At 44.1% G+C, this 24,940-nt stretch overlaps 1 protein-coding gene and 1 pseudogene across 6 annotated transcripts in view; one reads left to right on the forward strand and one right to left on the reverse strand.

Moving 5' to 3' along the window:
• Nucleotides 1-3,373: 3,373 nt before the first annotated feature.
• Nucleotides 3,374-24,940, forward strand: part of SEC23A (SEC23 homolog A, COPII coat complex component) — a 96,544-nt gene continuing 74,977 nt past the window's right edge. For 5 of the 6 annotated variants that reach the window (XM_036458639.2, XM_045587729.1, XM_045587720.1 and 2 more), the window contains exons 1-4: nt 3,374-3,546; nt 20,969-21,210; nt 24,133-24,190; nt 24,399-24,485. In XM_036458639.2, coding sequence (XP_036314532.1) covers nt 20,990-21,210; nt 24,133-24,190; nt 24,399-24,485 — 366 coding nt within the window. In that variant the 5' untranslated portion in view covers nt 3,374-3,546; nt 20,969-20,989. Of the gene's footprint in view, nt 3,547-20,967; nt 21,211-24,132; nt 24,191-24,398; nt 24,486-24,940 lie in introns of all 6 variants that reach the window. The other variant, XM_036458633.2, reaches the window with a different exon arrangement.
• LOC118730605 lies at nt 16,214-17,095 on the reverse strand (annotated as a pseudogene).

The raw sequence follows: 24,940 nt of genomic DNA on the forward strand, positions 1-24,940 counted from the left end.
TCAACCAAGGTACATGCCCTTGACCGGAATCGAATGTGGGACCCTTCAGTCCAAAGGTCAACACTCCATCCACTGAGCCAAACTGGTTTCGGCTTCTTCCTCTTCTTAAGAATACCCTTCAGCATAACTATCTAAAAAAAAAAGATCGTTAATATGCAAATTAACCATCATTCCATGATAAAGATAGCGGCACCCACAGCCAATAAGGAGGGAATATGCAAATTGATGCAACAAAGATGACAGACGGCTCCAGGTTAGCAAGAGAGTGGGCAGGAGGTGGAGGCTTGGCTTCCTTGGTTGCCCCAGTGACCAAGGAAGCCAAGCTGGCCAGAGAGTAGGCAAGAGACAGGAAGTGACCAAGGAAGCCAAGCCTCTGCCTCCTGCCCACTCTCCAACCAGCTTGGCTTTCTTGGTTGTGCAAGTATAGGCAGTTGGGGGTTAGAAGGTCAGTGGAGGGGAAGTTGGGTCGAGCAGGCTGGCAGGCAGAGTGGTTAGGGGCAATCAGGCAGGCAGGCAGATGAGCGGTTAGGAGCCAGCAGTCTCAGATTGTGAGAGGGATGTCTGACTGCTAGTTTAGGCCTGATCCTACAGAGAATGCAGGCTGGGCTCAGGGACACTTGCACCTCCCCATGCACTATTTTTGTGCACCGGGCCACTAGTTTCATATAATACTGCTTTGGTGGTGATGAACTCCTTTAGCTTTCTCTTATCTGTGAAGCTCTTTATCTGACCTTCAATTCTAAATGATAGCACTGCAGCATAGAGTAATCTTGGTTGTAGGTTCTTGCTATTTATTACTTTGAATATTTCTTGCCACTCCCTTCTGGCCTGCATAGTTTCTGTTGAGAAATCAGCTGACAATTGTATGGATGCTCCCTTGTAGGTAACTAACTGGTTTTCTCTTGCTGCTTTTAATATTCTTTGTCTTTTGCTCTTGGCATTTTAATTACAATGTGTCTTGGTGTGGTCCTCTTTGGATTCCTTTTGTTTGGGGTTCTCTGCACTTCTGAATTTGTAAATCTATTTCTTTCACCAGGTAGGGGAAGTTTTCTGTCATTATTTCTTAAAATAGGTTTTCAATATCTTGCTCTCTCTTCTTCAAATAGGTTTTCAAAATCTTGCTCTCCCCATAATTCTGATGTTGGTATGCTTGAAGTTGTCCCAGAGGCTCCTTACATTATCTCCATATTTTTGGATTCTTTTTTCTTTTTGCTTTTCTGGTTGGGTGTGTTTTGCTTCTTTGTATTTCAAATCTTGACTTGATTCTTGTGAACCTCTAGTTTGCTGTTGGATCTCTGTATATATTCTTTATTTTAGTCAATGTATGCTTAATTTCCGATTGATCCTTTTTCATATACTTGAGGGTCTCATTAAATTTATCATCCTTTTCTAGGAAATTCTTGAAAAACCTAACCATGGTTTTGAATTCTATATCCAGTAGATCATTTATGACATGTTTCTCTGTCTCTGTATTTTGGCCGCTTCCCTGTGTTGATAGAGTGGCCTTGTGTGCTAGATGTCCTATAGGGCCCAGTGGCTCAACCTCACTAATTACCTGAGGTGGACACTCTCTGTGCACTCCTTTGTGGGCTGTGTGCACAGACTTATAGTTAAGCCTTGATTGCTGTTGGTATCACTGGGAAGAATTGAGCTCCAGGCCAATTGGGTGTGAGGACCAGCTGTGTCTGTAATGGGAGAACTGCTGTGCTGGAGACACCTTATGGGGCAGGGCTGACTTCAGTGGGGCTTTGGTGCTCACTGAGTCTGACCCATGAATGTGTCACTTATGGATGTGAAGAACTATAATCTGGTATGGTTTCACACTGACCATTGTTTACACCTGCTCCTGGAACTACAAGGAGGTGCAAAGTCAGCCACTACATGAGACCACCCAGCAGGAGCTACAGAGAGACCTGCAGATTCCTCCTCTTTGGGGTTTGGAAGCTGTGAAGCAATACAAGCTGCTTTCGCGTGGTCTTCAAAATAAACTCATCCAAGCCAAAGAGCCGCATGTGGCTTGAGAGCCAGTTCACTGACCAGGGTTCTAGACAAAACCAGGGCTGCAAGAGCCTTGGCAGTCACCATGGCTACCAGGGCAGAGCCCCTTGCACAAGTTTTGTGCATGGGGATGTGTCTGCAACCAAGGTACATGCCCTTGATTGGAATTGAACTTGGGACTCTTCAGTCTGCAGGCCAATGCTCTATGCACTGAGACAAACCAGTCAGGGCCATACTACAGAGATCTTGAAAGATGGTACTGTACTATGAGAATTGCAAAAAGAAAAAGGAAAAATGCAGTAGTGATTTATTTCACTATTTTATCATGTTTGATAACTCCATCATTCTTCCATTTTTATTTTTAGTTAAAAAAATATATTTTATTGATTTTGTACAGAGAGGAAGGGAAAGAGTTAGAAAAATCGATGAGAGAGTCATCGATCAGCTGCCTCTTGCACACCCCCTACTGGGGATATGCCCACAACCAAGGTACATGCCCTTGACTGGAATCGAACCCGGGACCCTTCAGTCCCCAAGCCGATGCTCTATCCATTGAGCCAAACCGGTTTCGGCTCTTTTAGTTTTTTTAAGGCATAGTTTGGAATAATTGAGTAATGATGAAATAATGCCAATGATAATGAAGTAGCAGGATGTTTCCAGGGGTGCACACCTGATATAGGAAAAATAAGATCACTAAGGTTTCACGATGAATCCTACTTATGAGAATCCAATGGACCCATGTGGTAATTGCAAATAGAACAAGCTGTATTCTATTTGGGCCGTAGTTTGAAGACGCCTGCGAGTGCTTAGGCTTAAGGTATCGGCCCTGCAGGGGAGGAGGCAAGTGAGGCAGGCCGCTGGATAAGGCTAGTTTGAATCCACTGTTTCAGTTTCCCCATTCCACTTACCCAGGAATTTTCCTGGTTTCCTACCACTCTGCTTCCAAAGAACAACTTCTCACTTTAAGGGGAAATGTTTGCGGTCTAGGAATCAACCAGAGCCCTAGAGGGCAGGACGCGCTAGGAGAGGGTTTCCATTTCTCTTCAGGAACAGAAGAGTCTGCGTGGCAACGGAAGTCCCCATCTTTCTTGCAGCGGCAGGAGAAGGGGAAAAGGCGCTCCCCAGGGCAGCACACTCTCAGTTCCGGCTCCATCCGGTGAGGGCCCCACCCACGCGCCTCCGTTTGGTTAGTTTTCTTCGCTGCGCACCTCGGGCCCCGTCCCCGCCCCTTCCTCAACGCTCCTTCTAGTCCCGCCCACTCCGCAGAAGATTCCGCCCCCGCCCAGGATGTCCCCTTCAGGCTTCCGGCCTTCGGCGCCGCCCCTCGGTCCAAGCCCCGCCCCTTTCCGCGCGCACGCCCCGCCCCCTCCCCTTGACGTGGCAGAGGCGGCACCAGCCATGTTGGCCCAGCAGAGTTGTGCGCGGCGGCCGGGGGCGGGGCGGCGCGGGTCCTGATCGCACTGCCACGGCTGCTTTGCCGGCGCCCAGGACTCATTTCCGTCGGGCGGAGACTGCGACCGGCGCGGGTCTCGTGGAGAGGACACTGTGGTAAGGGGTCACTCGAGGGCTGCCTCCGGGGACTGGCTCTCTGTGGGAAGCGGGGAAGGGCGGCGGGGAGGGCGCCTCGCGGGCGGGCGGCCCGGGGTCTCCCGGGTGGTGCCCGCTCTGCCCTCTCAGTGCCTGGGGATGGGCGAGGCACGTCATTCCGGGCGGGTAGCTTGAACCCTGAACCTGTCACTCCTTTCTCCCCAACCCCCCACCTTCTGCTTCGTTCTTTCCGGATTTAGGGGCCCGGCTCCCTCACCCAGCTCCCCTGGATCAGGTGTCGGGAGGGAGTCGAGTGAGAAAAGGCTTCTGACCCCGCACCCCAATCCCGCCTCCGAGCTACTGCCCCCCCCCCGCAGGCCATCCCCGCTGCTGGGCACTTGGACTTTCTTGGCTCATTTCTTGCCAGATCTGAAGTGCCCTAGACTTTGAACCCAGGTGACTTCGTCACCCGTAGTTCGGCCTCGGGAGTGAAAGGGGGAAAAGGAGAAAAGTCAGATCAGACTGATGATGCCTTAGGGCTTGATTACAAATAGAGTTCACCTTCCAGAATGAACCTGTCTTTCCGCCCTAGTGTTTTCCCGTTTTGATGGGAGAGGAAAAGTCATAGGAAACTTACCCGTAGCCACTGGAGTGTGTTTGTCGAATGAAAGTATCCAGGTGAACTTCCTCGACCTACACTCTCAAAGACAAATTAACTTGGTTAAAAAAAATTTTATGTATAAATATCGATATAAATATAAATAAGTGTTAAGTTTCCTCCTTGTCCTTCCAACCATTTTTAATTGAATAAAAATTTAAAGTTAGAAAGGGCCTTGTATAATAGTTTTAGCCCAAATCGCTTGTCTTATTGATGAAAAATTGAGGATCCAATAGTTTAAGCTATTTGTATAAAATATACTAGTCATCGGAAGTAGTTGAGAACACTTCATTGAGGATCTTACAACTGAAAAGTAGGAGGCACATTAAATTTTCAGTTAAATACATCTGATATTGGGAGGAATTCAATTTTACTTGCAAGTTAGGATGTTTGTTACTTAATTACCTATAAAATGGTTAATATAGGAATATTGAAAAACTATCATACGTGAAGCCTTAAAAAGTACTGTGAATACATGTTTGATATGCTAGGTTAAAATCATATATTACTTTGTTTCTTTGCTTTAGTTATACCATGATAAATTATTTAACTAAAGTAATTCCCATTGATTATAAATTGTATTGAAAAATGAGACATTTGTTTAGAATAGTCTTTTGTGTTTTGTACTACTTAATAAATGTATAGTGACTAATATGTTAAGTCTGCATGCTAATATAGTGTCTGAGTCATATTCATTGGTTTTATGCTTTTATGCAAACATTAGGGGAGAGATAAGTCTCAGAGACTTTCTCTACTAGGCTCCCTGATTGAATTAATGTCCTAATGGCAGTGGTTCTCAGGACCCTTTATTCTTAAACACTAGAGGCCCAGTGCACCAAATTTGTGCATGGTGGGGGAGGTGTCCCTCAGCCCAGTCTGCACCCTCTCCAAACTGGGACCCCTCAAGGGATGAGTCGAGGGATCCCATTACATGTTTTATTGGGCCTAAACGGGCGGTTGGACATCCCTCTCACAATCCAGGACTACTGGCTCCCAACTGCTCACCTGCCTGCCTTCCTAATTGCCTCTAACCGCTTCTGCCTGCCAGCCTGATCACCCCCTAACCACTCCCCTGCTGTCAGCCTAATAGATGCCTAACTGCTCCCCTGTCACCCTGATTTCCCCTAATTGCCCTCCCCTGCAGGCCTGGTCACTCACAACTGCTCTCCCCTGCAGGCCTGGGTCCCTCCCTTCCCCCCAATTGCCCTTCCCTGAAGGCCTGGTCACCCCAACTTCCCTCCTCTGCTGATCTGGTCACCCTAACTGCCCTCCCCTGCAGGTTTGATCACCCCCAACCACCATCCTTTGCAGGTCTAGTCCCTCCTAACTGCCCTCTCCTGCTGTCCATCTTGTGTCCACATAGGGGCAGAATCTTTGACCACATGGGGGCAGTCATCTTGTATGTTGGAGTGATGGTCAATCTGCATATTACTCTTTCATTGGGTAGTATAGAGCAGTGGTTGGCAAACTGCAGCTCGCGAGGCACATGCGTCTCTTTGGTCCCTTGAGTTTGTGGCTCTTGAGCTGTGGTTTGCTGACCACTGATTTTTAGGGCAATGATTTGGGTGACAACATAGAGAAGTGGTCGGCAAACCATGGCTCTCGAGCCACAAACTCAAGGGACCAAAGAGACTATTGTGGCTCACGAGCTGCAGTTTGCCTACCACTGGGATAGAGGCCTGGTGCATGGATGGGGGCCAGCTGGTTTGCCCTGAAGGGTGTCCTGGATCAGGTGGTGGTTCCCTTGGGGCGTGGGGTGGCCTGAGTGAGGTGCTGGTGGTGGTTTGCTGGCCAGCCAGGCCTTCCAGCAACCCAAGTGGAGGCCCTGTTTTTATATTTCTTCTACAATTTATATATCTTCAAAATTGAAACTTTGTAGCCTGGAGCGGAGCCAAGCCTTCTGCTTGCTCTGTAGCAGCAGCCATTTCTGTTGGGATATATTTATCTTCTATAATTGAAACGTTGTAGCCTTAAGCTGAGGCCAAGGCAGGCCAGGGCTGCAGAAGCTTGGCTTTCTCCATGGCTGGGGACAGCCCTAGCCTCCTGCTCTTTCCAGCTCCGTGGCTGCTGCCATTTTTGTTGGGAATTATTTATCTTCTATAATTGAAACTTTGTAGCATTGAGTGGAGGCTTAGGTTGGCAAGTGTAGGTGGAAAGCTTGGCTTCTTCCATTGCTGGGGAAACCCAAGCCACAGCCATCTTGATTGGGTTTATTTGCATATTTGCTCCTGATTGGCTTGTGGGTGTAGCAGAGATAGGTTTAATTTGCATGTTACTCTTTTATTAGGATTGTTAAGAATCCCATACAAAAACAAAAATCCGCCTGGCTTAATAAAAAGACATATCTACTTCTGTATTGAGTCTATTGTGATACATTGTTTTGGTTGAATTATATGAAGGAAATCTGGTTCATAAGTATATAGCTGGAAAAAGGCAGGTTATTTTCATAGTTTTTTTCCAGATAATTTTGCATGCTTACCAAAAATGAACAGTTTTGCCCTAGCTGGTTTGGCTCAGTGGATAGAGCATCGGCCTGTGAACTGAAAGATCCCAGGTTCAATTTCAGCCAAGGGTATGTGCCTGGGTTGTGGGCTTAATCCCCAGTGGAGGGCGTGCAGGAAGCAGCCAATCAATGATGTTTCTATCTCTCTCTCCCTCTCTCTTCCTCTCTGAAATCAATTAAAAAATATATATATATAAAAACAAAACAAAACAAAAGTGAACAGTTTTTAAAAAAATACATATTTTTATTTTATAGTCTTGTTCATTATTGTCACCCCAGAAAGGTCCTATAGCATCCAAACCTTGATCAACTGCAAATGTAGAACAGTGGTTTAGACATTTTCTGGCCAGGTATTATTTCCATTCCCAGGGCCCATCTCCCTATACTATCTTAACCTGGAGATACTGCTTTATGAAGAATGCATATCTTCCAAATGTTGCATTTTGTTATATTATCCTATACTAGAGACTCGGTGCATGAAATTTGTGCACAGGGTAGGGAGGGGGTGTCTCTCATCCTAGCCTGCATCCTCTCCAATTTGGGTGGGATAGGGCGTAAACCAGCAGTTGGACATCCTTCTCACAATCTGGGACCACTGGCTCTTAACTGCTTGCCTGTCTTGCCTGTCTGATCACCCCTAACCACTCTACCTGCTGGTCTGGTTGCCCCCTAACTGCCCTTCTTCTGGCCTGGTGGCCCCTAACTGCCCCCCATCTTGCTAGCCTGGTTGTCCCCTAACTGCCCCCCTTCCAGCCTGAGTGCCCCTAACTGCTCCCCTGCCAGCCAGCCTGGTCGCCCCTTACCACTCTACCTCCTTGCCTGATCACTCCTAACTGCTTTCCCCTGCTGGCCTGGTTGCCCCCAACTGTCCTTCCCTGCAGGCCTGGTCCCCCCAACTGCCCTCCCCTGCAGGCCTGATCGCCCCCAACTGCCCTCCCTTGCAGGCTTGGTACCCCCCATCTGCCCTCCCTGCTGGCCTGGTCACCCCTAACTGCCCTTTCCCGCTGGCCTGATTGCCCACAACTGCCCTCCCCTGCTGGCCATCTTGTGGCAGCCATCTTGTGTCCACATGGGTTGGCCATCTTTGACCGCAGGGGGGCAGGCATCTTGTATGTTAGAGTGACAGTCAATTTGTATCTTAGGCTGTTATATAGGACACACACACACACACACACACACACACACTAACACACTAGAGGGGCCCGGTGCACGAAATTCATGCACAGGGGCGGGGGGTGTCCCTTAACCCAGCTTGCACCCTCTCTAATCTGGGATCCCTCTCACAATCCAAGACTGCTGGCTCCCAATTGCCTGCCTGCCAGCCTTCCTGATTACCCCTAACCGCTTCTGCCTGCCAGCCTGATCACACTCTAACCACTCCCATGCCAGCCTGATTGATGTCTAACTGCTCTCCTGCCAGCCTGGTTGCCCCCAACTGCCCTTCCGTACAGGACTGGTCCCCCCCAACTGCACTTCCCTGCAGGGTTGATTGCCTCAACTCACCTCCTTTGCAGGCCTGGTGCCTCCCAACTGCCCTCCCCTGCTGGCCATCTTGTGGTTATCTTGTGTCCACATGGGGGCAGGATCTTTGATCACATGGGGGCAGCCATCTTGTGTGTTGGAGTGATGCTCAATCTGCATATTACTCTTTTATTAGATTGTGTGTATGTGTGTGTGTGTGTGTGTGTGTGTGTGTGTGTATATATATATATATATATATATATATATACACACATATACATATATATATATAATAAAAATATATATTAAAATTTTAATCCTCACTTGAGGAAATAGGATATTTTTTCCATTGATTTTTAGAAAGAGTGAAAAGGGAGGGGATGGGGGAAAGAGAGAGAGAGAGAGAGAGCAAGAGATTGATTGGTTGTCTTCTTATCCCACCCCAACCAGTGCTGTGGACTAAACTTGCAAGCGAGGTACATGGAGATTTGGCTTGACTGGGAATTGAGCCCGAGACCTTTCATTCCACAGGCCAACACTCTAACCAGTGAGCAAAACTGGCCAGGATTATACAATATATTTTAAAAACCACATTGATATTACCAGAAAAATCTTTACATATTAGGAAGCTGTGAAGCTGATGGTAGTGGATAGAAGTTTTCCAATATTTTAATATTTGCTCGAAAACTCATTTTATCACTGGCAATAAATACTGTCAATTATTTTCTAGGTGACAGGCTTATTTCATTTGTTTTGAGAAAATGTATGACAAATACCTAAGTACTAATAATGTACCATTCTTAGAAAATTGAGGAAGAAGTCACTTAAAACATTTTTTTTGTATGTGTTTTGTGGTTCAGATGAACAACCCTGATTGGTCTGGTATATTTTAGTGGATATTTTAATGCCTTTTGGTGATGCATTTTAGATACACCTGAGGTTATAGATTTAATTAAGTAATGAATAGAAAACTACATTTGCTTATTTTTTTCTGTAGATATAATAAGAGAGATTGCATAGTCCTATTGATAGAATTTATGTTTATTTTTTCTTCTAAATGTATTGTTTTATCTGATTTAAGAAACTTCAGATACATTGTAAAAGAAAGGGCAAAAGTGTGTATTTCTTTTTCAGTGCACACAGAAACAGTCAAATATATTTAATGAATAAGCATTTCTCTTCTGGCATCTATTACATACAGAGAGCTAAGAATATAGTTTTTATAGAAAATATTTCAAGATCTTCCCCTGTAAGAAATTTTACATTCACATACTCTAATGAAAGCAGCAATATTTTATGCAAAAGTCCATATGCAGCCGGGACTGGTTTGGCTTAGTGGATAGAGCGTCGGCCTGCGGACTGAAAGGTCCCGGGTTCGATTCCAGTCAAGGGCATGTACCTTGGTTGCGGGCACATCCCCAGTTGGGGGTGTGCAAGAGGCAGCTGGTTAATGTTTCTCTCTCATCCATGTTTCTAACTCTCTGTCCCTCTCAATTCTTCTCTGTGTAAAATCAATAAAATATATTAAAAAAAAAGTCCATATGCATTTATTTGTAGGTCTTACTTAATACAGCAAAATGTTAAAGAAAATTGAGAATACTGCTCATTTTTCTAATTTAATTTGATATATAAAATGGAACTTCTTTTGAAAAAAAGATTTGCATGAAATTTATCTTACCTATGATTTATGCTCTAAGAGTACATTTAAAAAAATCAGCAACCAGCTTCCTCTGTTTAAATTGAAATGAATGTGGAGAGAATCCAAGATGGTGGCATAGGTAACACCTAACTGCAGCCTCACACAACAATTTTTTTTTTTAATATATTTTATTGATTTTACACAGAGAGGAATTGAGAGGGACAGAGAGTTAGAAACATCGATGAGAGAGAATCATTGATCAGCTGCCTCTTGCACACCCCCTACTGGGGATGTGCCCGCAACCAAGGTACATGCCCTTGACCGGAATCGAACCTGGGACCTTTCAGTCCGCAGGCCGACGCTCTATCCACTGAGCCAAACTGGTCCCGGCACAACAATTTTTCTTTTTAAAAAAATATATTTTATTGATTTTTTACAGAGAGGAAGGGAGAGAGATAGAGAGCTAGAAACGTCAATGAGAAACATCGACCAGCTGCCTCTTGCACACCTAATGGGGATGTGCCTGCAACCAATGTTCATGTCCTTGACTGGAATTGAACCTGGGACCTTTCAGTCAGCAGACCGACGCTCTACCACTGAGCCAAACCGGTTTTGGCCCCCCCACCCTTTTTAAAAAAAATTAAATTATTATCTGTGTACATACCTTACCATTCCCCTCCCCTACCATTCATACCCTCCCTCCTCAGAGTTTTGTGTCCATTGGTTGTATTTATATGCATGTATACAAGTCCTTCAGTTGATCTCTTATCTCCCCCAGATCTCCCTACCCTCCCTGCTGTAATTTGACAGTCTGCTTGTTGCTTTACTGTCTCTATATCTATCTTTTGGTTCATTAGTTTATAATGTTCTTTATTATCCATAGATGAGTGAGGTCATGTGGTGTCTTTCTTTCATTGACTGGCTTATTTCACTCAGCATGATGTTCTCCAATTCCATCCAGGTTGCTGCAAATGAAGAGAATTCCTTCTTTTTTTATGGCAGCATAGTATTCCATTGTGTAGATGTACCATATTTTTTTGATTCAATCATCTGCTGATTGGCACCTAGGCTGTTTCCAAATTCTAGCTATTGTATCGAATAGATTGTGCTGCTATGAACATAGGGGTGTGTTTATCATTTTGATTGGTGTTTCTAGTTTTTCTTTTTTTTTCTTTTATCAATCTTTATTGTTCATATTATTACAAAGGTTCCTCATTTCGTCCCCCCTCCACCAGGTTCCCACTCCACCCTCCGCCCCCTCCCCATCCCCCATTGTCCTCATCCATAGGTGCACAGTTTATGTTCAGTCTCTTCCTCCCTTTCCCTGATAGTAAATCCCTTTTCAGATAGTAAATCTGTTACTTAGCATTTTCTCATATCAATAATACCTCCACATGCCCAATGATACTCTTCACACAAAAAACATTTCCAGATAGGTCAACCAGCCTCATCCAGGCCCCACCCAAGGCACTCACAGATCAACACCCCAGCGCTATACTAACTCAACACATCCAGATCTAAGCCTTCATCACTTGAGTCAGCAGACCCTCAAGTTCCCGCAAAAGTTTCCAGCCATGTCTGAGAGGCAGCCGTGGGGGAGGGGCAGGCGAGTTGTGAGCTGTTCCGGACCTGGCTGCTCTGGGCCTGGCCTCTGTTGCTCTGGTTCGTTCCACAACCAGCTGCTCCAGGTCTGGCCACTGCCGCTCCCGACCTAGTTGCTCTGGACTTGGCTGTTGCTGCTCTAGGCCTGGCCGCACCCGACAAGGCTGCTCTGGGCCCGGTTGCTCCGGGCCCCGCCAATCCGGGCCTGGCGGCTCCCAGCCTGGCAGCCTCTGCTCCGGGCCTGGTTGCACCAGACCCGGCTGCTCCGGGCCTGGCCGCTCCCAGCCTGGCAGCTGCTGCTCCGGGCCTGGCTGCACCAGACCCGGCTGCTCCGGGCCTGGCCGCTTCCACCCTGGCAGCTGCTGCTCCAGGCCTGGCCACACCCTACCCGGCTGCTCTGGGCCCGCCTGCTCCGGGCCCGGCCGCTCCGGGCCTGGCCGCTCCAAGCCTGGCAGCTGCTGCTCCGGGCCTGGCTGCTCCCAGCCTGGCAACCGCTGCTCCGGGCCTGGCCGTACCAGACCTGGCTGCGCCGGGCCTGGCCGCTCCCAGCCTGGCAGCCGCTGCTCCGGGCCTGGCCGCTCCCAGCCTGGCAGCCGCTGCTCCGGGCCTGGCCACACCAGACCCGGCTGCTCCGGGCCTGGCCGCTCCCAGCCTGGTAGCTGCTGCTCCCGGCCTGGCCGCACTCGACCCGGCTGCTCTGGGTCCGGCTGCTCCGGGCCCGGCCGCTCCGAGCCTGGTCGCTCCCGGCCTGGATGCTCTGGGCTTGGCTACTGCTGTTCTGGGCCTGGCTGCTCCCAACCCGGCTGCTCTGGGCCCAGCTTCTTCGGGCCTGGCCACTCCGGGTCTGGGTGTTCCTGGACTGGCCACCCTGGTCTTGGCCGCCTCCGCCTCAGGCCTGGCTGCCACTGCCCCAGGTCTGGCTGCTCCAGTGCTGGCCGTTGATGCTCTGGTTCTGGCCGCTGCTGCTCTGGGTCCGGCTGCCACTGCCTTGTGCCTGGCCACTCTAGGCCTGGTCGCCACTGTTCCAACATTCTGTCCCTTTTTCTTTTTTTTCTTTTTTTTTAAAAAAGCATTTATGTTGCAATGTTGGCTGGTGAGTTGAGTTCTGACTTAATCTTTGATTTTTCAAGATCTTCTTTGTATTCTTTTTTAAGTAATTTTACTATCTTTTGCTCTCACTTGATTTCTTCACATTGAGAACTTCTTTGGTTTCTTCCTCCTTGTCCTGGGAGCTCAGCAGGTTGGCCTGTGGCACCCCTTTGTTCTCCGTGGGCTCCTGCGCTGCTTCAGCCTATTGCCGGGGTCGGCGCTGCCTAGGAAGCAGCCCCCGTCCTTGGTTCCGTTGCCCGCGCTCAGTGGTCTAAGGCTCAGGGGCCCCCCGTGGGGGCCCCGTTGCCCGGCTCCTTGCTAGTGCCCGGCTGGCCAGTGTCCGGCAGGGGCTCCTGCTCCTCGTCGCGTTCCTCCAGTCTGGAGCTTTCTTTCTCCCTCCCGCTAGGGGAGTCCAGGATCAGAGTCAACAGATTGTCCTCTGCGCCCAGTGTGCGCGACTCCAGGAGCTCCGCTTTTTGTAGCTCCCCCAGGACTCCACCTCACAGCCCTGTCTTCCTCTGCTTGAGCTTGGGTCCCCAGGGACTGGCCCAGACCTGGAGTTCGGGGCACTCCGCTCTGAGGCTCAGCGCCACCGGAGGCTTTGTTTCTTCATGCTAGGGTAATCCAGCATCAGAGTCAACATTCAGTCCTCTGCGTACAATGTGCGCGCGACTCTGGGGGCCCCGCCTTTCGCTGCTCCCCTGGGATTCCGCCTCACAGCCCCGTCTCCCCCTGCCGGAGCCTGGGTCCCCAGGGTCTGGCCCATAACTGGGGCTCAGTGCTGCCGGTTCGGGGGTTCAGCTTAGGCTGAGGGTTCTATTTCCTTCCGGCTAGGGAACGCCAGGCAGCACCCAGCCCTCTCCTCCTCTCCGGCTGTGACCTCTCCGTGCGCGTGCGTGCGGGCGGGCGCGCAGCATGTCTCCGTACCTTAGGCTTTTTTTCAGCTCCTCTGATTTTCCTTCTGGTTTTCTCCCTCCTTCCTATTGTAGAGTTTTCAGTCAGTCGACTACCTGTAGCTCTGGGCAATGTCCACTCTACATTTTAGTTGTATTCCATTGAAATTGTTGTGTGCTGCTGCGGTTAGATGTTTACCCAAGCAGCCATCTTGGATCCTCCTCCTCATTGGTTCTGGTGTTTCTAGTTTCTTGGGATATATTCCTAGGAGTGGGATTACTGGGTCAAACGGGAGTTCCATTTTCAGTTTTTTGAGGAAACTCCATACTGTTCTCCACAGTGGTTGCACCAGTCTGCATTCCCATCAGCAGTGCACGAGGGTTCCTTTTTCTTCGCAACCTTGCCAGCACTTGTTGTTTATTGATTTTTTAAAAAAATATATATTTTATTGATTTTGTACAGAGAGGAAGGGAGAGAGAGAGTTAGAAACATCGATGAGAGAGAGTCATCGATCAGCTGCCTCTTGCACACCCCCTACTGGGGATATGCCCGCAACCAAGGTACATGCCCTTGATCGGAATCGAACCCAGGACCCTTCAGTCCCCAAGCGGACGCTCTATCCATTGAGCCAAACCGGTCTCGGCTGATTTGTTGATGTTGGCCATTCTCACGGTCACACACCAATTTCAATAAAATACAACTAAAATACAAAATGGACATTACCCATAACTACAGGAAAGTCGACTGACTGGAAATTCTACAATGAGAAGGAAAGAGAAAACCAGAAGGAAAATCAGAGGAGCTGTAAAAGCCTAAGGTATGGAGACACGTTGCACGCACAGAGAGGACGGAGTGGGAGAGGAGGGGGAGGCTGGGTGCCTGGCTGGCGTTCCCTAGCGGGAAGGAGATAAAAGCTCCGGACTGTGTTGAACCCAGATCCGACAGCACTGAACCCAGTTCTAGGCCAGACCCTGGGGACCCAGGCTTATACAGAGGGAGCCTGGGCTGTAAGGCAGAATCTCAGGGAAGCAGCGAAAGGCAGAGCCCCGGGAGGCACGCACATTCGCGCAGAGGATGGACTGTTGACTCTGCTGCTAGATTGCCCTAGCAGGAAGGAGACAAAAGCTCCAGACTGCTCTGAACCCCACTTCCAACCCCATTTCCAACTGAACTGAACCCCAGTTCCGGGCTCATTGGGGGAGAGCCTAAACTGTTTGGTAGCGGGTGAAACTTGGGGGCACCTTTCTCTCAGGTGCCTCCACCCTGAAACTCTGCCCCATCCAAGCTGAACACAGAGACTTTTAAGGCTACCGACTCAGGGAAGCTGCAAAAATGCCGAGACAAGGAAACAGATCACAAACGAAAGAAATGGAGAACAAGCCGAAACTGGTTTGACTCAGTGGTAGAGCGTCAGTCTGTGGACTGAAAGGTCCCAGATTCGATTCTGGTCAGGGGCATGTACGTTGGTTGCGGGCACATCCCCAGTAGGGGGTGTGCAAGAGGCAGCTAGTCGATGTTTCTCTCTCATCGATGTTTCTAGCTCTCTATCTCTCTCCCTTCCTCTCTAAAAAAATCAATAAAACATATTAAAAAAAAATGAAAAGAAATGGAGGACAAAAAGTGACTAGATATAGAGTTCAAAACCACGCTTATAAGGTTTTTCAAGAATTTCCCAGAAAAGGCCGATAAAATAAACGAGACCTATGAGGATAGGAAAGGGGATCAACTAGAAATAATAAGGGATCAACAAGAAATAAAGAATATATTGTCTGAAATAAAAATACTATACAGAGTACTAAAAACAGAATGGAAGATCACAAGAATCAAGTCAAAGATTTGGAACATAAAGAGCTAGAAGACACTTCTCTGCAGAAGCAAGAAGACAAGAGAATACAGAAAGTTGAAGATAATTACCTCTGGGACAACTTCAAGCGAACCAACATCAGAATTATGGGGGTCCCAGAAGATGAGAGAGAGCAAGATATCGAAAACATACTGAAAGAAATAGTGACAGAAAACTTCCCCCACCTGGTGAAAGAATTAGACTTACAAGTCCAGGAAGCTCACAGAACCCCAAACAAAAGGAATCCAAAGAATAACACACCAAGACACATCATAATTAAAAATCCAAGAGCAAAAGACAAAGAGAGAATATTAAAAACAACAAGAGAAAAGCAGGTAGTTACCTATAAAGGAGCACCCATATGATTGTCAGCTGATTTCTCAACAGAAACCATGCAGGCCAGACGGGAATGGCAAGAAATATTCAAGGTGATGAATAGCAAGAACCCACAGTCAAAAATACTCTACCCAGCAAAGCTATCACTCAGAATCGAAGGCCAGAAAAAGAGCTTCACTAATAAAAAAGAGCTAAAGGAGTTCATCACCGCCAAACCAGAATTATATGAATTGCTGAAGGGGGTTCTTTCGGAAGAGAAAGAAAACAAAGATAAAAATTATGAACAACAAATATGTAATTATCAACAAGTGAATCTAAAAACCAGGGGAATTAAAAAAAATCTGATGTACAATATTAACTGGTGAATATAATAGAATCTGAGGTATGGAAGGGGAGTGAACTGACTATTCTCGGGGAAAAGGGGAGTGGGAGTGGGTGGGAAGAGACTGAACATAAACTGTGCACCTATGGATGAGGACAGTGGGGGGTGGGGAAAGGGCAGAGGGTGGGGTGGGAACCTGGTGGAGGGGAGCAATGGAGGGGGGAAAAATGAGGAACATTTGTAATATTGTGAACAATAAAGATTTATTTTAAAAAATACAAATCAATATATAAAATCATAGGTTTACTGAATAAATGCAATACACAACTTAAAAAAAATTAAAATGAACGTGATAAATAAGCAACTTTTTATTATGTAGTTGCAAAAAGAGTCAATAATCCTTTCAAGAAAGAAACTATTTTGTTTCCTCCCAACTTAGAATCACCGTAAACATGATCCACAAATGTTATTGGAACCTTGTCAATAGTGTAATTCAACTGTGTTGCTCGAACAATCATTTCCATCTGGAAAATGTAGCCTTTAGAAACACATTTTTCTATTAATTTCTGTAGAACTTCATTTCAATATAATCTGAAACTTCCTGTTAAATCAGATGCTCCTGGTCTCAGCAAAATCTGAGTTATAAAATTGGCCCCATGGCTGATTAATTTTTTTTTCAAATCCCAGCCATAATCACCTTCACTTCCTTTGTAGCGAGTTCCAGAGACAATATCAAAATTACCTTCCTTTTGCTTCATGGTGTGAGAGATCAGCATCCATTATAATTATGTAGTTTTCTGTGGCATGTTTCATTCTAGGTATATATGCAGTTTCTAGCCCCAACTTTTTCTCCCGTGATCTTAGAAGAATTTTGTCTGATCCATAGATCTTCTCAACTGTTCAGCAACTTGCCTTGTTCCATCTGGGCTCCCATCATCTATGATTATAATTTCATAGTCTATTCCACTCTCGGAGAAGCTTTTCACCAGCAGCCACATGATGAGCAGCAGGTTCTCGCGCTCGTTGTAGGTGGGCAACAGCACGGAATACTTGTCCTGTCCTGGGATGCGCCCCTCCAGCTCCCGATGAGATCTCGGAGGAGTACGATTTGCTGTCTTGGAGGCCATGGCGGAACTCCTAGAATTTATGTTTACATCTGTATCATGGAAACTGTTGCTAAACACTGGATTTCTCTCCCAAAGAAGATTGTTTCTCCTACTGTGGCCTATGTTAGAAAGGTTGGCCCCTTCTAACTCCCTTTGTCTATCTCAGGCCTTTGTTTTACCATTATCTTTCAACAACCACTTTTTCGTGAAAGTTCATATCATCCTTCTCAAAGCTATCTCCTATATAAAATGTACCTTCAAAATAATTTTTTTCTAAATATATTTAGTTATCTTAGAATTTCCCTTTATTCTTTATCATTCTTTGTAAAAACCCATGTTTGCTCTTGTTTAACAGAAGTTTCTGTTCTGGTCTCTCAGATTCTGATAGGAGGAAATACTGTTTAATTTTAATTTTATTATTAAGTGAGGTATAATTGGCATCTTATTTCTTTTAAAATAGAGGAAGCTCTTAGCTACTTAAGATACTTATATTTGTTAAGGTTCACTTTCTGTAATTTGTATTATCAAAATTTATTTGAAATGTTTCTAAAATAAAAATTACATTATACTTTTATATTTTTATTTTATAAATATATTTTATTGATTTTTTACAGTGAGGAAGGGAGAAGGATAGAGAGTTAGAAACATTGATGAGAGAGAGAAACATCGATCAGCTGCCTCCAGCACACCCCTCACTGGGGATGTGCCTGCATCCAAAGTATATACCCTTGACTGTAATCAAACCTGAGGCCATCCAGTCCGCAGGCTGATGCTCTATCCACTGAGGTAGACTGGTTAGGGCTATAATATACTTTTATTGAATTATATTTTTTCTCCCCTCACTTAATATTTGAGGATCAGTTCCTCATCACATCATTGTTCTTAGCAACTTCAGCATCCATGTTGGCTCTTTTTCTTTCTTTCTTTCTTTCTTTCTTTCTTTCTTTCTTTCTTTCTTTCTTTCTTTCTTTCTTTCTATCTATCTATCTATCTATCTATCTAGATATTTATTGATTTCTTTCTAACACTAACCACTGTTGTAGTTTGAGAACACAAGATAGAATTGTTGCCTAGGTAGGAAAGCTGACATCTTAGATAAGCAGTTAGAGAGTAACAAGGTGGAGATACAGCTTGATTTTGTCCCCTAATCAGGATGGCATCCTCCTCCCCCTGGTAGTAAATTTACTACTTTTTGGGTCTAAGAGTCATTTATTATTTTGTTATAAGTTGGGTTATTGTTGCTTGCTAATATTTTTCCTAGATAAATATTTTCTTTGGTAATGATTTCTAGTCGATTAATATTGTTGAAAGTAGGGAAAACATACTTATTTTGAATTTTCATAAGAGAGTTTGAGAATATATATATATATATATATATATATATATATATATATATGTGTGTGTGTTTAAAAATATATCTTTATTGTTCAGATTATTACAATTGTTCCTCTTTCCCCCCCCCATAACTCCCTTCCACCCAGTTCCCATCCCACCTTCTGCCCCTACCCCCCCCCCCCGCCACTGTCCTCATCCATAGTTGTACGATTTTTGCCTAGTCTCTTCTTGTACCCCCCAACCCCTTTTCCCCCAAGAATTGTCAGTCCACTCCCTTTCTATGCCCCTGATTCTATTATATTCACCAGTTTATTCTGTTCATCAGATTTTTTATTCACTTAATTTTTTGATTCACTTGTTGATAAATATGTATTTGTTGTTCATAATTTTTATCTTTACCTTTTTCTTCTTCCTTTTCTTGAAGAATACCTTTTAGCATTTCATATAATACTGGTTTGGTGTTGATGAAATCCTTTAGCTTTTTCTTATCTGTGAAGCTCTTTATCAGACCTTCAATTCTGAATGATAGCTTTGCTGGGTAGAGTAATCTTGGTTGTAGGTTCTTGCTCTTCATCACTTTGAATATTTCTTGCCACTCCCTTCTGGCCTGCATAGTTTCTGTTGATAAATCAGCTGACAATCCAGTGGGCATTCCCTTGTATGTAACTGTTATTCTCTTGCTGCTTTTAATATTGTCTTTTTGTCTTTTGCTCTTGGCATTTTAATTATGATGTGTCTTGATGTGGCCCTCTTTGGATTCTTTTTGTTTTTGGTTCTGTGTGCTTCCTGGACTTGTAAGTCTATTTCTTTCACCAGGTGGCAGCTTTCTGTCATTATTTCTTCAAATAGATTTTAAGTATCATGCTCTCTCTCTTCTTCTGGCTCCCCCATAATTCAGATGTTGGTATGCTTGAAGTTGTTCCAGAGGCTCCTTATACTATCTTCATATTTTTGGATTGTTTTTTTCTTTTTGCTTTCCTGGTTGGGTGTTTTTTGCTTCTTTGTATTTCAAATCTTTGACTTGATTCTTGGGATACTCTAGTTGCTGTTGGATCTCTGTATATTAATCTTTATTTTAGTCAGTGTACGTTTAATTTCTAGTTGGCCCTTTTTCATATTCTCAAGGGTCTCACTAAATTAATCCGCCTTTTCTAGATAATTTGTGAAAAACCTTATAACTGTGGTTTTGAACCCTATATCCAGTAGTTTGCTTTCCTCAATTTCTGTCATTTGTGACCTGTTTCTGCATTTAAAAAAATATATTTTATTGATTTTTTACAGAGAGGAAGGGAGAGAGATAGTTAGAAACAACAATGAGAGAGAAACATTGATTAGCTGCCTCCTGCACACCCCCTATTGGGGATGTGTCCCCAACCAAGGTACATGCCCTTTACCGGAATCAAACCTGAGACCTTTCAGTCTGCAGGCTGACACTCTATCCACTGAGACAAACTGGCTTTGGCCGTCTCTGCGTTTTGGATGCTTCCCTATGTTGATAGAGTGGCTTTGGATGCTAGGTGTCCTATAGGGCCCACTGGCTCAGCCTTCCCAATTACCTGAGGTGGATACTCTTGGTGCATCACTTTGTGGGCTGTGTGCATAGTCTTGTAGTTAAGCCTTGATTGTTGTTGGTATCACTGGGAGGAATTGAGCTTCAGGCCAATTGGCTGTGAGGATCACTTGTGTCAATGGTGGGAGAAATTCTGTGCTGGAGACACCCTTATGAGACAAGATTTGTTTCAATGGGGCTTTGGTGCTCACTGAGTCTGACCCCTGAGTGTGTCCCTTATGGATCTGAGGAGTTGTAATCTGGTTGATTCCACTCTGACCCCTGGGTACACTGGCTCTTGGCTCTCCAAGGAGGTGCAAATTTAGCTTCTTCCTGAGGCCACCCTGCAGGAGCTACAGAGAGATCTGCAGATTCCTCTTCTTTGTTTGGAGTTTGGAAGTGCCCTGACAAGGGCCAGCTGTGAAGCAACGTAATCTGCTCTTGGCCTTGGGCCTTCTTTTGGGTGTTCTGGGTCTCATTGATCAACTGCAGTTTGTTAGGTAAGTTTAGAATTCAAAAGGACCAGACTATTAATATGCAAAAGCCCCTGTGCTCAGCTTGGATGGGGTGGAGTCTCAGGGCGGAGCAAACTGCAGTGGTTTTGTGGAGCGGGATCTCAGGAAGGAGCAAACATCAGTGGCTTCATGTCTTCCCTGCCCTAAGAGGCTCCTGGGTCCCAGTGTCCCCCAGTAATTTCTGCAACTACCTTTGAGAGAAAGCTGCCCTCGAGTTTTGTCCATTGCCAGACAGTCCAGTTTCTCCCCAGAGTCTCACCTGGAATTAGAGTTCAGAGCAGTCAGGAGCTTTTGTCTCCCTCCCAATTGAGAAAGCCAGCCGCATACTCAGGTGCTAGCCCTCTCTGCACGCGTGCCTTCGTACACCTGCACTTCCGGTGCTCCTGTGAGTCCGTGTGCTTTTCTCTTTCCTTCTAGTTGTAGAATTTTCACTCAGCCAGCCTTCCTGTGGTTCTGGATGATGTCTGTTTTGTCTTTTATTTGTAGTTTTGAAATTGTTGTTTGGGGCAGCAGTTCAGATGTTTACCTATGTTGCCATCTTGGTTTCTCTTGAAGTGAAGTCTCTGAGAATATCTTTTAATTATTTTACAGAAATAAGACTCAAGCTCCACAATGACAACCTATTTGGAATTTATACAACAAAATGAAGAACGAGATGGAGTACGATTTAGTTGGAATGTTTGGCCATCAAGTCGGCTGGAAGCTACAAGAATGGTTGTTCCAGTAGCAGCCTTATTTACACCACTAAAGGAGAGACCTGATTTACCACCTATTCAATATGAGCCTGTTTTGTGTAGTAGGACCACTTGCCGTGCAGTTTTGAATCCTTTATGGTAATTCATATATATGGAAAAAATGAATATGGTAGTATGATTTAGAAATGTGGTTTCTTTCTCACTCATTTATAGAAAATAGTCTTTGTTTATAGTTATTTATTTTCAAATGAGGATAGTCAAATCCAAAGAGCTTAAAGATTTTATTTTATTTTTTAAATATATTTTTATTTATTTCAGAGAGGAAGGAACAGGGAGAGTGAGATAGAAATATCAATGATGAGGGAGAATCATTGATCTTCTGCCTCCTATACGCCCCCTTCTGGGGATTGAGCCCACAACTTGGGCATGTGCTCTTGACCAGAATCGAACCCAGGACCCTTCAGTCCGCAGGCCGACGCTCTATCCACTGAGCCAAACCAGCTAGGGAGATTTTAGGAGTAGTTAGGTAATAAGAGACCAAATGTTAAATTGTTCCTATATAAATCATTAGGTCTTATCTGTATTTTCTAGATTCTGGTACTGGCTGTTTATCAACAGACCTCTTGTCAATTAGAAAAGTCATAATTGAATTGCATGGTGTTTGAAAATGTTATGATTTCTTGTTGCATAAACAGAAAATCAGGAATAATTTTTATTCTTCTTTTCACTCCCTCATTCCTTCCCAGTCTTCTGATCAATCCTATCTCCAAAACATTACTGATTCTGTCTCATATTCAATCTTTGCTAATACATTCTGCTTGAAGATATACTATCTTTTTTCTGGTCAATTTCATTAACTTCCTAATTGGTCTCTCTATTTTGATTCGTACCTTTCAGCAGTCTATTCTCCACCTAAAAGCTAGAGTTTTATAAATGGGTATCAGGTTATTAAAATCCTCCAGTAGCTTCTTTTCAGAGTTGGAATAAAAAAATCCCCTTCGAAAGTCCTCTAAAGCCCTATATGATCTACCCTCTATATATTTCTGCCCTCATATCATGTTTATCTAATACTCATCTAGTTTATTTTTATTATTTAAAATAATCATATTTTTCTTCATTTCAGAGAGGAAGGGAGAGGAGGAGAGATAGAAACATCAATGAGGAGAGAGAATCATTGATCAGCTGCCTCCTGCATGCCCTACACTTGGGATCGAACCCACAACCCAGGCATGTGCCCTGACCAGGACTCGAACTGTGACCTCCTGGCTCATAGGTCAATGCTCAACCACTGTGGAACACTGGCTGGGCTCATCTACTTTATACCTTATTCCCTTTCTGACTTAAAATTAAAAAAAGTATGTATGTATTTTAGAGATGAGGATAGGAAGAGGAGGAGAGAGAGAAAGGGATGGATTTGTTCTTACACTTATTTATGCATTTATTGGTTGATTCTTATATGTGCTATGATCAGGACTGAACCCCCAACCTTGGTGTATCAGACGACACTCTAACCAACTGAACTACCTGGCCAGGGCCCCTCTTTATGATTAAAAAAAATATATATTTTATTGATATTTTGCAGAGAGGAAGGGAGAGAGAGAAACATCGACCAGCTGCCTCTTGCACACCTCCTACTGGGGATGTGCCTGCAACCAATGTACATGCCCTTGAGCGAAATCGAACCTGGGACCTTTCAGTCCGCAGACCGACGCTCTACCACTGAGCCAAACCGGTTTCAGCCTCTTTATGATTTTTGAATATACCAAACTTATTTCTACCTCGGAACTTGTGTAATAGGTATGTAGTCTGCCTGGATTGCTCTACCCCCAGATTTTCCTATGACAGGTTCCTTTTCACTTAGGTTATATTTCAGCTGTTTAAGAAGGCCTTCCTTTAAGGTAGTCCTCACAAACACATTCTCACATCCTGCTTTGTTTTCATTAATTTTTATTATTACTATCTAAAAGTATCATCTGTTTAGCACTGGCCAGTGTGGCACAGTTGGTTGGGTGTCATTCTGTGCACTAAAAGGTTGTCCACTCAATTTTCAAACCGGCCACATGCCTGGGTTGCAGGCTCAATCCTCAGCAGGAGGTGTGACAGAAGCCTATTGATGTTTCTCACATTTATGTTTCTCTTTCTCCCTTACTCTTTCTCTCAAAAATCCATTAAAATATTTATGTGTTAAAAAGTGCTCTGACAGCCCTAATCGGTTTAGATCAGTTGATAGAATGTTGGCCTGCAGACTCAAGGGTCCCAGGTTCAATTCCAATCAAGGGCATGTACCTTGGTTGCAGGCACATCCGCAGTAGTGGCTGTGCAAGAGACAGCTGATTGATGTTTCTCTCATTGATGTTTCTAATTCTCTATCCCTCTCCCTTCCTCTCTGTTAAAAAAAATGACTAAAATATATTTTAAAAAATTGATCTTCTTTAAAATAAAAAAAAGTGCCCTGACGGTGTGGTTCAGCATTGACCTGTGAACCAGGAGGTGGGGCATATGCCAGGTTTTGCCTTGATCCCCAGTGGGGGGCATGCAGGAGGCAGAAGATTAGTGATTCCCTTTCATCATTGATGTTTCTGTCTCTCCCTCTTTCTGTCCTTTCTCTCTAAAAACAAACAAACAAACAAACAAACAAACAAAAAATGTCTTCCGTACTTATGTATCTACTTTTCCATTGTCTGTCTTTTTTAGAATATAAACTCAATGAGACCAGGGACCTTTAGTGTCTTGTTCACTATCACTAGCACTTAGAAAAATAGCATGTTAAGCATTCAATAAATCATTTTTGACTTTTCTACACCTGAGTAATCATCTTAATTTCATTAATACTTACTATACACTAAAAGTTATAGTATATTTATTTATAAGTAAACTTGTATATGTTAAAAGTATGGATTCGATATTGGTAGCATTTAAAAATATTGTAGATGGCTTTTGAAGATCACTTTAACTATATTTGAATATATTCATATTTTAGAAAGAAATTAATTTTATTGATATTAGGATTCTTGTAAAATAGAACTGAAATATGAGCTGTTGTATCTTTTCTTAAAACAGTCAAGTGGATTATCGAGCAAAACTCTGGGCTTGCAACTTTTGTTATCAAAGAAACCAGGTAAGAAAATCTCCATTACAGATATTAATGCTTTGATACTATTCTAAATATATATACTTAAAAAGAAAGATGAAATTATTGTTGTATGATGAAAATACTGATTTTTTTCATAATTATATGATCAGGAAATATTTATCTTTAGTTTAAAATGCCATTACTACTCTTTCTGACAATTTGTTAAATATTTTTGTTTCTTTTGTTTCTGTAGTTTCCACCTACTTATGCTGGTATATCTGAACTGAATCAACCTGCTGAACTTTTACCTCAGTTTTCTAGCATTGAATATGTAGTTCTGGTAAGAACATAAGAGTAAATCTTGAATGAAGTTTTAAATATAATAATTTATACCAAAATAGTTGTTAAATGGAGATGACTTAAAAGGTAGCATTCTTGATTTTCACATTGAATTGATGGATCATTTCTAAGATAAGACTTTTTAGTCATTTTAAGCAACGAAATATTCTCCTTTGTAGTTATTTGATGGGTGGCCAGGATATTGGATGGGCTGGTGTGCTCTGCTACTGAGTAAATAATTAAATACTAAAGTATCACTCTTGCTTAGTTTACATATATTTAGTCAATCTGATTATGGAGCCTGATGATATATCCCCAAGGCTAGATAATGAAATTGTTGTTGTATTGGTTCTTTCTAGGAAAATCAGTTTTTCTTCCCTCTCTGAATAGTTTTACTTAGTTGTTTCTGTATTTAAGAGTAAAAATGATAATAGCCTTTATGAGTATTGTAGAGAA

The sequence above is a fragment of the Pipistrellus kuhlii genome, unplaced genomic scaffold (genome assembly GCF_014108245.1).
Source record: "Pipistrellus kuhlii isolate mPipKuh1 unplaced genomic scaffold, mPipKuh1.p scaffold_m20_p_1, whole genome shotgun sequence".
NCBI classification, from domain to species: Eukaryota; Metazoa; Chordata; class Mammalia; order Chiroptera; family Vespertilionidae; genus Pipistrellus; species Pipistrellus kuhlii.